At 41.7% G+C, this 13,959-nt stretch overlaps 1 protein-coding gene across 1 annotated transcript in view; it reads left to right on the plus strand.

Moving 5' to 3' along the window:
- The first annotated feature begins 220 nt into the window (after nt 1-220).
- The window catches only part of AKR1D1 (aldo-keto reductase family 1 member D1), a 42,299-nt gene continuing 28,560 nt past the window's right edge, over nt 221-13,959 (plus strand). Inside the window, exons 1-2 of the mRNA XM_024555150.3 lie at nt 221-373; nt 13,335-13,502. Coding sequence (XP_024410918.2) covers nt 281-373; nt 13,335-13,502 — 261 coding nt within the window. The 5' untranslated portion in view covers nt 221-280. The remainder of the gene's footprint in view (nt 374-13,334; nt 13,503-13,959) is intronic.

The raw sequence follows: 13,959 nt of genomic DNA on the forward strand, positions 1-13,959 counted from the left end.
TTTCCTTTTGTTTTTCCCACCTTTTCTCTGAAGAAGAGTAAGCATAAACTCTCAATGATTTATTTATACATCTCTGATAAAGTTCAAAGGACAATCTCAGTTAGGATTTCCAGGACAACATGGAAGAAAACAGGTTGAGAAATAGATCTGTCAATCTGTCTTCCCTCCCACTGCTCCTCCCTCTGACCCCTGTTTCTTTGATTAAACAGGCCCTAGGACACTTGTTCCAAAAGGGTTTAGAATCACTCCTAGAAATCTGAAGTCCTAGGCTGTCTGCCAGATGTACCTCAGTGCGGCCGATCACCGCATACCTCTAAGTGATGGAAACAGCATTCCTATCATCGGGCTTGGTACCTACTCCAATCCTAAGCTGGTAAGTGTATCTGTCTTTCTATTAGCTTTTTCTTATAAGAAACTTTCCTAAAGCATAATCTGCAATTCATTTTGAGTGGATCTCATTGATTTCCTTTTTTGTAACAATGAAAGCAACCTCCAAGGGCTAATGTTTGGCTGAATGAGCATTGAGGCGAATATTAAACTAAATCAGTTTGTGATTTAAAATGATTTTGGATTAGAGGAGGGGACCTTTCTGCTTCCTTTACTAAAATTCAGCTGGATGCTTATTATTTGATTGATCTCCAGCACATGAAATTACAGAGTTTATGGCCTGTGATTTTTTTAAGCTCATAGTTGAGGATTTTTAGTTCAGTCTAACAAGCATAGTGAAAACCTACCATCCATGAAGCACTAAGATCCAGAAGCTTCAAATATGAAGAGAATAGTCTCTGCTACCTAGGGATTAAAAATTGAATAGAAGAGACACACCTTCTAATAACTAACTACTGAAAAAATGAAGATGAGAGTAAATGCCGTCCTGGATATACAAACAGCATCTCTTGGAAAACACCAATTTGTATTTCATAATCCCTTCATTTTTTCTCACCCAGCAGCCCACCCCCTTCCCAGCTGTCGACCCTCCGTTTGTTCTCTGTGTCTAGGAGCCTCCTTCTGTTTCGTTTGCGTGTTTATTTTGTTCTTTAGAGTTTATATATAAGTGAAATCGTATGGTATTGGCCTTTCTCTGTCTGACTTAGTTCACTTAGCATAAATACCCTCTAGAGAAGCAATTTTCAACCTTTTTCATCTCATGGGACATATAAACTAATTACTAAAATTCTGCACACACCCAAAAATATATTTTTTGCCAATCTAAGAAAAAAATAGGTATAATTTCGATTCATTCACATTGGACAGCTATCGTTGTGTTGGCTCTGGTCATTATTTTTATTTGACAGTCTAAGGGAAAAGAAGTCAGTGCCCCTGACAAAATAGGTGTTGCATGTTTTAAAAATTCTTGTGACACACCAGTTGAAAACTGCTGCTCTAGGTCCATGCTGCAGCAAATGGTAAGATTTTATTCTTTTTGATGGCGCAGTGATAGTCCGTTGTGGAAATGTACCACAGCTTTTTTACCCACTCCTATTGAGGAGCACTTGGGTTGCTTCCATATCTTGGCTGTTGTAAATAATGCTACAATGAACAGAGGGGTGCATATATCCTTTTGAACTAGTGTTTTGGGTTTCTGCATATATATTCCCAAATGTGGAATCGCTGGGTCAGGGAATAGTTACATTTGACCACGGAGAGTGAAGTGGGTTTCCATTAAAACATGATAAAGTTTCTACTTAACTCTTTCTGCTGTTCTTATCGTAATTCAACACTTGATGCTGATTACCAAAATAAACAGTGGTATGTGTAGAGATGCTACTAAAATTTGAATGATCATGAATGAATGAACTCTGTACAGCTATGGACGAGTTTGTCAGGCGGAGACGCAGAGCTGAGGCCGGGCATTTTAGGCAGAAGGGGAAGTATAGAGGCATGAGATATATGATATGCCCGGGAAAGGCCAAGTCCACAGTGGCTGACACATGGAATTAGTGGTGGAGGTAATGGCAGCTGGATCTGGAAATGCAAGTTGAGACTGGATTCTAGAAAAGGAGGAATTATTTAAAGTTTAGGAACAGAGGGATGGCATCAGCAGATCAGTGTTTTTGAAAGATAATTCTGGGGCAGAATGGAGAATGGAGGAGAGAGGAAAGAAACTGAACTACAGATACCGAGAACATATAACACTTGTACCGCAATCCCACATTCCATGTCAATCGCCATTGTTTTGGTAACGCCAAGGAAAGTCACTGTTGGAACAATTCTAAGAGTCCGGTCACCGGCCCCTCCCTTTTCTTACTTTGCCCATCAACTCTGTATGCCCTCACTCATAATCTCGGCTGCAAGCACATAAATGCGGAGACTCCTAAATCTGTATTTCCTATTCTGTTGTTATATCTCCCTGTACAACTGTGCACTGGCTACAACAGAACCACCTGGGACATTTTTGAAAAATACAGATCCTCAGGCCTCACCTCAGGTCTACAGAATCTGATCTCTAGGGGTAGAGCCTAAGAATCTGCATTTAACATGTTCCTTGGATAATTCTGCTGTACAATCAAATAGGCACTCTCCATCCTCCACAGGCCCCTCTAAGTCAACATGGCAAAATATACTCATCATCTCTCCATCCCCCCAAAATACTCCTCCTCCTAGCAAATAGCACCACTGCCAGCTATGCAAGCTAGAAATCTAAATGTATTTCCTCATTCTGCCCTCTTCCTCACTCCTCTGCATTACATGCTAATGGTTGCTAATCACTGTTGAATTTATTTCATAAACATCTCCTCATTTCACAGCCTGCTCTTTATCCATTGTCGCTGCCTCAGTTTAGGCTCTTAATTTATCTTTGGGCTATCCTTCCAATTTTGTTCCCTTCCAGTGAATTATCCAAAGTGGGGCTCTCAGGAGCTTCCTCAGGCCCCAATCTGATCACGGCACCCTGCTGTTTTATCATTTCAATGGCTCCCTACCAGTTACAGTGTAGAGTCCACACCCCTTAGCTTGCACGTTGGGCCTTTATGGCTCAGTCAAGACCCACCTGTTGGCAGTACCTACCACCAGTCTTCCAACCTCTCCCTATGTGGAAAACATAACAACCAAAGTTCTCCGAACATCATCCCCATCTCCATGCCTTTGAACATGCTGCCTTCTGCCTGAAACCCCCTTTCTCCTCATTTGTTCACTTGACTAACTTCTACTAAACCTTCAAGACACAGCTCAAGGATCTCTCTCCCTAGAAGACCATGTCCCAGCCACAACTTGCCCCTCCTGCGTGTTCACATAGCTTCTTGTGCTCGACTCTATTGTAGCACTTATCATGCTGTATTGTAATCATTGTTTCTCTGCAATCTTCCCCACAAGACTGTGAAACTCATTAGGAAAGAGACTTTGTCTTGTTTAGCTCTCTATTCCCAGCATAGTGTCTAGTAGGTAATAGGTGTTCAGCTAATGCTTGTCCACTTAGCGAATGAGTTTCTGAAAGTGGATGTGTGCATCTGTGAGCATCAGAGGGCACAGAGATGCAAATGGATACAATAATAATAGCTAAATTGGGGGGGACTCTTAACCATGTGCCAGGAACCCTTCACATTACATGCATTTTCTAATTTAATTCTCACAATATTTGGAAAGAAATGCCATTGAACAAAATTTTATAGATGAAAAAGCAGAGGTTAAATAAATTGCCCCAAACTTATAATGTTAAGGAACAGAGCAGGGATTTTAACCAATGTAGTTTGGGTTGAGATCTTATGCTGGAATCCCTGTGCTATACTGCCTGTTATGAATATATCTTATATTAATGGAGCTGCATATTTCTCACTGTTACTTTCTGTGTGCATTTCTGTATGAGGATGTATGTAGGAACATAGGCCCTGGAATATGTATCCTAGGGTATAAAATGCTTTGGGTTGGAGACATTCCAAAGCAGTCATGTGCCATTTCCCAAAAAGAGCTGTAACTGACTTCACAAGATACGCCATACACCAATCAAAGAATTCGACGTGAGAGGAACTCTGCTGGGAGTGATCATGTGTGCCCAAACCACGTTTGTGATCAGAAACATTATCAGTTGTAAAATAATGTATGGAATTAACGGTATTTCTCACAAAATCAGAAACTCTAATGTGAAGAAAAATACACAATTTGCATCCAGTAGTTCTGGGGTAGAGGAAGAGGCAGAGCTGGGATACAGGGGACTGATGGAGTAGAGAGAATGGAGCATCTCAGATAGAGCAGACTCGTGGCTTTCTGCTCCCAGCCAAACAACTGAAAACTGCTTTATCATCTACCCAGGGCTGATGAGGCAGAGGCTTAGGACCACCTGTCCCCAAGTTGGTCACCCTGAAATAAAAGTACTGATTAGATTCAACCTCAGAATCAGTCTTATTCCTGGAGGTGGAGGCTGATGCCCAGATTTAGTCTTCTCCACTTCACATGCCCGAGAGTCTCTTCAAAACCTTTCACCCCACAAGAGATACAAGGTGAATGCCAAGTTCAGGTAACTCTTTAACCAGAACTCATTCGTGTTTTGTGTGCATAGTGAATCCAGCCAATATTTTTCCTGGAACCCTTTTCAGTTGTGATACAGGAGTTAGCAGTAGGGCACTGGGTGAAGATTTTAGGCTTGTCTTCAGTGGGGGATGGGGTTGGAGCGGAGATGGGAGGCTAAAATAAGGAAGACTAACACCGTCTCCTCCAACTTCTGCCTGGTCAAGGTTCCACGGGAACATATGGAGATAGGAACTCTGGAGAAGCAGCTCAAAAAAGTTTTATGGAGCCATGTGAGGCTGACCAACCCAGGTTTTCCTGACTTGCAAAGCCTATTTTTTCCTCTCTCAATATGCCCAACTTTCTCAGAAAGGTGCTTCATGCCTGTGAATTCAGGGAATGTGAGATGAACCAACATTAGTAGCACTAAGCACTCTGTGTATTACCTCACCTGATGACCACTAATGAAAACGTCAAGTGCGCCAATGATCTACGTAGCCTTTCTCTATGAAAGCTTCCCAGAGTGCTGTCATGCAGGATGAAACAGTCTAGAGTAGCCTCCCAACACATCTCCCTTACTTCTCGCTCTCTCCCTGTAGCTCCATCTGGGTAAGTCCCATCGGTGAGAGTCTTAAGTCTTGTTCCTTTTTGCTTGTTTGCTTTTGCTTTGATAGAAATTAATTCACTTTGTACGAATATCAGCTCATAGAGTTAGCAGCTAATATTAATCAAAAACTTCAGGTGAAACTCAAGAACATTACTGGGTGTGCAAATGACACAATCCAGGATCAGTGGCAACCATTTAGCAAAATGGCCAATAATTCAGTTCAAAAAATACTGCGTGCCTACTACACGTGAGGCACTTTTGTACATGATACAGGAATCAAAACAATGGGCTAGAAACAAGGCATTTAAGACCTGTAAGTGGATGACTGTGGCAGCAAAAACAAACACACTTACAGCCACAGAACAAGGCAAAGCTGAAGCTCTCTGAGAGAGAGAACACTTGTTAGAAGATGAAAGCAACAATGAAAACAATCTAGTCATCAAGTGTGGAGAGGAAGTGGCCTAGGAAGGTGGATTGGGGTCATAATTGATCCAGTATTTCTTCCTGGATGACCCTGGTTGAGATTTCTGTAATTGTAAATAGTTTTTACAACCTGGAGAGTGAGCCAACGGCTTTGCATATGGGGCAAAGGTGAGGTGAAGTCCAAGCCCATAATGAACACCAAAGGAGCCCGTTTCGTCCAGTGCATTCTGCTCCTGGGCTGGAGGAGGCAGAGGGCACAAGGCTCAGAACCCCTTCTCGGAACTATGCCATCCTTTAAGATTTTATTTATTTATTTTTAGAGAAAGGGGAAGGGAGGGAGAAAGAGAGGGATAGAAACATTGATGGATTGCCTCTCACACACCCCCAAATGGGAACCTGGCCTGCAACCCAGGCATGTGCCTTGACTAGAAATCGAACTAGTGACCTTTTGGTTCGCAGGCTGGCACTCAATCCACTGAGCCACACCAACCAGGGCAGAACAATGCCATCCTTTAAAAATTCCTCCTTTCTCCTCAGTGTCTATTTAATCTCTCTCTTCCTCTCAATCCAGGGGACATTGTTTCACTTGGAGAAGGCAAAGTCTTGTTTTTATGTCAAGTGTTTTTTTTTTTGTACTGGGGACAGGGTGCTAAAGAAAAAATTATTCAGTGACACCTGTTAAAGAATGGCAAGGAAGACTTTATTCAAGGAGAGGGACTGCTTCGATGGACATAGGGACTATTGTGACGGAATTTTGCAGTAGCAGAGATGGGGCTCAACTCTGAACACAGCAAAGGCAAGTGGGATCTACAGCCAAGGAGCAGAATGGGGGTCAGTGGATAGAAAATTACTAAGAGCAAACATCAGGGGTAAGGGAGGATTCCAACCTAACAGGAAACCAACCTAACAGGATTCTTGCTGAAGACAGAACTGGATAACCAGACATCGCCGGGGCTGGTGGAGGATGAGGAAGCAACCTGGTTGGATATCGAAGGTCATCAGACATGGAGGATGGGGCAGTGGGTGTTGCTAAACTGACTTAGCAGGATTCTGCTCAAAGTGGCTAATGCAGAGATGAGCAAGGAAGTCCGTGTTGGAAAAGGGTTCCACAGGGGCATGAGTAGGGTCGGATCAGTGAAAGAATTTCTGTTGCAGAAGAGGGTAGTCTCACAATCTCTTCCTAAAGGGACCAGAGACTAAGCATAACACTCCCTTGGTCTATCCATACTGTCACAAGTTGTAAGATTTCATTCTTTTTTTATTGCTCAGTAATACTCCATTGTATATATGTCACACATCCTCTTTATCCAGTTGTCTTTGGATGGATACATGTTGATTCTATGTTGTGACTATTGTAAACAATGCTGCAATGAACATAGGAATACATTTATCTTTTTGAATTAATGCTTTGGGTTTCTTCAGCCCAATACTCAGAAATGAAATTGCTGGGTCATAGGTAATTCTATTTTCAATATTTCTAGGAGCCTCCGTACTTTCCCCTCCATACTTAGGAGGGTGCACAACTTGCATTCCCACCAACACTCACAAGGGTTCCCTTTTCTCCATGTCTTTACCAACACTTGTTGTTTGTTGTTTGATTGATGATAGCCATTCTGGCCGGTGCAGGGTTATATCTTACGGTGGTTTTAATTGCATTTCCCTAATGACTAGTGACGTTGAGCATCCTTTCATGTGCCTATTAGCCACCTGTATGTTGAGACATACTCTTACATATTTAAAATGCCACCAGAGAGCATGATGACAGAGGGTATAGACCCCTGTGTATCTCCCCTTAAATCTATGCCTAATCAGACATCTATAATGCAACAAAGGATCCTCTGTTCAACACACTAGCAAGCTTGAGAGATCCACACACTGGTACATCTGAAGGAGGTTGTATCAGAACATGTAGGGGAGGCAGATGAGGGAGAACACAGGGTTGGTGCCTGAAGATGTAGTTCCATAGCCGCCATGGCTGGCCTATGGCTCCAGTTCCTGGGGTTGTGGTGCAGGAGTCAGGGTGCAGGCCCACACTATGGCCCAGTAGAAGGCCAGAGAGAGAGAGAAACAGCATTGGCACCTGAGGACCTGCTCCCTCCTCCCTACTGCAGTGCAGCCTGAAAGCAGAAGCAAAGACCGGTCTCTGGCCTCCCAACTATTGTGCAATGGCACCAGCGGGGAAGGGAACCAGGTAGCAGCACAGTGGGCTCACAAACCCAGCTCTCCCCTCACCCACCCCATCCTCACACCACTGAGACCCAGTGACCCAAAATCAGTGGGAACCATCACCACCTTGTCACACAAGAGGCAACTCCCATGACCACAGTAACAACCCCTACCCAGAGAGGCAAGTAGCATAGGTAAGAGAAGACGAAAGTTTGTACTAGAGTACCATCTACTGAAAAACAAAGCAAAGACCTCTAATGACCACCCTGCTGAACTATTAAAATCAAAATGGTGCCCAACAGAGCAGACCATATGGAAGGGAGGGTTAGTGAGGTTGAAGATAGAAATCCAGAAATGATTCATATGGAAGAAGAGAGAAAATCTAGATTTTTTTTAAAGTGTAGAACTCTACAAGAACTATCTGACTCTATTAGAAAGGGCTACATAAGGATAATGGGTATCCCAGAAGGAGAAGAAAGGGAGAGGGGAACAGAGAGGGTATTCCAAGGAATAATTGATGAGAGCTTCCAAAACCTAAGGCAGGCACTGGACATTCAAGTATAAGAAGCTAACAGAGCACCTAATTATCTCAAGTCAAAAGACCTTTTCCAAGACACATTATGTTACAACTGTCAGAAGTCAATAGGTAGTCAGAAAATAAAGACAGCAACCTACCAAAGAAACCCCATCAGAATATCATTAGATTTCTCAGCAGGAACCCCACAGCCCAGGAGAGAATGGAATGCTAGATTCAAAATATTGAGAGATAGAAATCACTATCCAAGAGTAATATATACAACAAAGTCATCTTTTAGATATGAAGGAGAAATAAAGGATTTCCCAGACAAACAAAAGCTGAGGGAATTTACTACAAGGTCTGTATTATACGAAATGTTGAAAAGAATACTTCTACCTGAAACAAAAAGACAAAAATACACAACACTGTGAGTAAGGTGACAAGGAGAAGAAAATTGTGACTCTGTTTAAGAATAGGGTGTTAAACAATTATAGCATAAAGGTTAAAGGGGAAAAAACATTAAAAATATAACAACCACAATCTGATAATGAACACACATTACAAAAGGGATGATTTGTGGAAACAAACACATAAAAGGGGAGGAGTAAAAGGATGTAACTTGTGTATGTAAGTAAAGATGGCAGGTTATCAGAAGAAAAAAGACTGTTTTATCTATGAGACAATATATACAAACTTCACAGTAACTACAAAAACAAAAATCCAGAGCTGAGATACAAAACATAAAATGAGAGGAAACAGAGATAAACATCGTAGAAAACCACCAAACTAAAACAGCAGACAGAAGAACAAGGGAAAGAAACAATGGAGATACAGAGCAATCAGAAAACAAAACACACAGTGGCCGTTACCAGTCAGTCCTCATATATCAGTAATCACCCTACATGGAGATAGACTGAATTTACTAATCAAAAGGCACAGCGCAGGTGAACAGATCAGAAAACAAGACCATAGAGACAAATCTTAGCTCCAAAGACAAACATAGGCTCAAAGGGAGAAGCGAAAGCTAATTCACTAAGCAAATAGGATCCGGAAAAAACTGGGCACAGCCATACTGATATCAGACAAAATAGATTTCATGACAAAAAAATAACAAGAGACAAAAATGGATATTTTGTAATAATAAAGGGGCAATCCATCAAGAATACATACATTTATTAACATGCATGCACCCAACCTAGGAGCACCAAAATATATAAAGCACTTACGAACGGACCCAAAAGGAGAAATGAATAATAACACAATAAATAATAGTAGGAGACTGTAGCACCCCAGTTACACCAATGGATTCATCATCTAGACAGAGAGTAAACCAAAAAAAAAAAATCAGCCTTAAATCAGCATTAGGTCAGATGGACTTACAATTTGCAGAGATTTTTAGCCCATTTACCCCATTAAACAGACATTTACAGAGCTTTCTACCCCAAAGTGACAGAATACACACTCTCTTCCATTGCACAAGGAACATTCTCAAGGGTAGACAATATATTGGGCCACAAAAAAAGTCTCAATAAATTTAAGAAAATTTAAATGATATCAGCGTTTTCTTCCAACCACACTAATATAAACTGCAAGTCAACTACAAGAAGAAAGCTGGATAATTACAAATATGTGGAGATCAAACAATGGGCCATCAACAACTAGTGGGTCAATGAAGAACTCAAAGAAAAAAAAATCAAATGATGCATAGAGACAAACGGAAATAAAAATAAAGCATACCAAAATCTTTGGGCTGCAGCAAAAGTGATGCTGAAAGAGAACGTCACAACACAGGCCCTACCTCAAGAAACAAGAGAAACCTGAAATAAACAATCAACACTGCACCTTAAGGAACTAGGCAAAGAACTAATGCAGCCCAAAGTTATTAGAAGGATGAAAATAATAAAAATACAAGCAGAAATAAAAAGAAATAGAGAATAAAAAGACAACAGAAAATAAGTTTCCTACTGGTTCTTTGAAAAGATTTAAAAAATGATAAAACTTTAGCTAGAGTCACTGAGGAAAAAAAGAGATGAGTCAAATAAAATCAGAGATGAATGAGAAAAAGTTATTACAGATACCACAGAAATACAAATGATTATAGAATACTATTGGAGATCCAAGATGGCAGCAGAGTAGGTGGAAATCACACTCACCTCTTCCCAGAACCAAACTGGAATTACAACTAAATTGTAGTACCATCAGTCTGAATAACCAACGGAAGACTAGCCGAATAGAACTCCGATAACTAAGGACGCACAGAAGCACCACGTGGAGACCAGCAGGAAGGATGCAGATGTGAAAATGGCTAGCCCTGCGCTGGCATGTGGTGTGGTTGGGAATGCAGAGGGATATCTCAGCTGCAAAGGACCCCCCTGAGGAGGTAAGGACTCAACTCCACTCCAGGCTCCAAGCCAGGAACACCAGCCGGGAAGAGAAGCCCATATACCATCTGTCTATAAAAATCAGTGGGGAATCCATCTGCCAGGATAGCCCTGAGGCTGCTAGAAACCCAAGCACCCTCCCAAAGCACCCACACACAATACTGCATTCACAAGTATTCTCCCTGGGCTCCAAGGGAGGGAGGGCAACAGAGCAAACTGGAGTCATACTGGGAGAGATTGGGTTGTGTGGCTTCAGGCAGAGGGCTAGAGGGACAGCCATATTCTCTGCACTCCCCTCCATAAGGCATCAGCCTGAAGAGCTACACTAGCCCCATCCTCTTGACTCCCTGTGGCCCAGCCCTGCCAAGCTCCTGCCTTGTGAAAAAATTAGCTAGCTGCAGGCAGCCTGGGCCTGCCGCAGGTTTTCTTATAAGGCTCTCTAGGAGGTTTGTTTAGACTCAGGGGCTGTCAGAGACGCACTGGAAGAGACTGAGCTGGGTGCCTCTGGGGCGAGGGCCTTTTTACCCACTATCCCGACTGGCAATTCTTCCCCAGCACACACACAGCATCAGCCTGCGGGCTGACATCCACTTTCCCACCCTTCTTGATTCCCTGTGGATCCTGCCTGCCAAGCTGTCATTATTTGCAGATGACATGATACTGAATATAAAGAACCCTAAAGAATCCACCCAAAACTGCTACCGGTGATAAATGAACTCACCAAAGTAGCAGAATACAAAATAAATAATCCAAAATTTCAGTGGCATTTTCATACACTAATAATGAACTATCAGAAAGGGAAACAAAAAAAGAATCCCATTTCCAATTGCCTCAGAAAAATAAAAATAAAATGCCTAGGAATAAATTTAACCAAGTAGGTAGAAAACCTGTACTTGGAAAATTATAAGGCACTGAAGAAAATACAAATAAATAGAAGCATATACTGTGCTCATGGATAGGAAGAATTAACAGCATTAAAATGCCCAAGTCACTCAAAGCCATCTAGTGATTCAATGCAATCCCTATCAAAATACTAATGGTGTTTTTCACAGAAATATAACAGAAAATCCTAAAATTTGTATGGAACAACAAAAGACCCTGTATAGCCAACGCAATTCTGAGGAAAAAAAGAACAAAGCCAGCGGTATCACACTTACTGATTTTAAACTATCCTACAAAGCTATAGTGAACAAAACAGTATGGTATTGGCAGAAAAACATATGAATAGAACAAAGGATCAGAACTGAGAGCTGAGAAATAAACCCACCCATACATGGGTAACTAATGTACAACAAAAGAGCCAAGAACATACAATGGAGAAAGAAAAGCCTCTTCAATAAATGGTGTTGGGAAAACTGGGGAGCTATAAGCAAAAGAGTGAAACTAGACCACTATCTTACACCATAAGCAAAAATTAACTCAAAGTGGACTAAAGAGTTGAGGGTAAGACCTGAAACAATGAAATACATAAAAGAAAACATAGACACTATGCTTCTGAACATTGGTCTTGGTGGTATTTTTGTGAATTTGACTCCAAAGGCAAGGAAACAAAAGCAAAAATAAACAAAACAGACTAATTTAAAGAGCTTCTGCACAGCAAAGGAAACCATCAATAACAAAAAGACAACCAAGTAAATGGGAGAAGATATTTGCAAATGACATGTTCAATAAAGGGTTAATATTCATATATGTAACTCACCCAACTCTACCAAAAAGAGAAACCAAAAATCCTGATTAAAAATTGGCAGATACCTGAACAGACATTTTCCCAAGGAAAATATAAAGATGGCCAGTAGGCATACGAAACAACGTCTCTCATCACTAATTATTAGGGAAAGGCAAACCCGAATCACCATGCGATACCGCCTCATGACTGTTAGAATGGCTTTTACCCAAAAGACAGTATTGAAGAGAATGGATGAAGAGGGAATGCTTGTACACTCGCTGTTCGAGGGATTGTAAATTGGTGCAACCGCTATGAAAACAGTAGGGAGGTTCCTGAAAAAATTAAGAATACAACTACCATATGATCCAGCAACTCCTCTTTTGGATATTTATCAAAAAAATATGAAAACACTCATTTGAAAAGATATACGCACCATTATGTTAATTGCAGCATCATTTACAATAGCCACGATATGGGAAAAAACCTAAGTGTCTTATCAACAGATAAATGGATAAAGATGCTTATATATATATATCCATCACCGCCACACTTCCTCGTGCTCCTTTGTGATCCCACGTCCACAACCCCCACCCCAGGCAATCACTGATCTGTGTCTGTTGCTATAGTTTTCATTCTCTAGCATTTTATATAAATGGAATCATAAAGCATCTATTCCTTTTGGTCTGCCTTCTTTCCTTCAATATGATTATTTGATATTCATCCATGTTTCTGTGCGTATCAATAGTTCATTCCTTTTTCATTACTGGGTAGTATTCCATTCTGTGGATATATATATCTCAGTTTATTCAGCCAAGCCTTTGGTTTTTAACTGAGCAATCGTCCATGAACGTGTGCCCTCCTACAGCCCGGATACCATGAAATCTGCTGTCCCTGGTGAAAAACATTGGGGGCAGTCCTGGGATGGACGGAGTCTCCCACCGAGGGTAGTATGCTCCCCGGGAGGCCAGTTTCTCCAGCCTCCGGGCTCCATTTCCAATCACAACAGCATGGGATTGGTAATTTGTCATGTTCACTCTGGAACCGCGTACAGCAAAGGGTCCTGGTTAATAACGATTAAACTGAAGGAAAGACCCATCTCTTTTCTCCTAAACCCCAACCCCCTTGTCATTTCAGACCCCTAAGGGGCTCTGTGTGACATCGGTGAAGACAGCCATCGACGTGGGGTACCGGCACATCGACGGGGCCTATGTCTACCAGAACGAGCGCGAGGTAGGGGAGGCCATCAGAGAGAAGATAGCAGAAGGAAAGGTGCAGAGAGAGGACCTTTTCTACTGCGGAAAGGTGAGAGCTTCCCTCCTCCCTCCATCACCTGGTATTAATGGTGAGCCTGACGTCCCTTCTCTCTGCCACAGAATGTTGGACTCCGCAAGAGGAGTGAATTTGCAACTGCCTTCTTCCTTACTCATGCCAGGAACTTAGGGACTCATAAGCCCCTTGAAGCGGGCTTAAGGCAAAGCTCCTTCTTCATACATTGCCAAGGATTTAAAACCTATGCAAAGAACCAAATCCACAAATCAGAAACGTGGGGAGTGGAGGGGAAGGAAGAGAAGGTTCATATTACAGAAGCATTTGCCAAGGCTTTCCTTAAAGGGGAAGCTTTTTCTTTCATGTTTACCTATTTGTTCACAGATCACTAATTTCTTTATTGAGCTATAACTCCCATACCATAAAGTGTACCATTTTAAGTCAGTGGTTTTTAGTAAATTCACAGAAGTTGCAAGACCATAACCACTACCTA

Source organism: Desmodus rotundus, chromosome 6 (assembly GCF_022682495.2).
Source record: "Desmodus rotundus isolate HL8 chromosome 6, HLdesRot8A.1, whole genome shotgun sequence".
Taxonomy (NCBI): domain Eukaryota; kingdom Metazoa; phylum Chordata; class Mammalia; order Chiroptera; family Phyllostomidae; genus Desmodus; species Desmodus rotundus.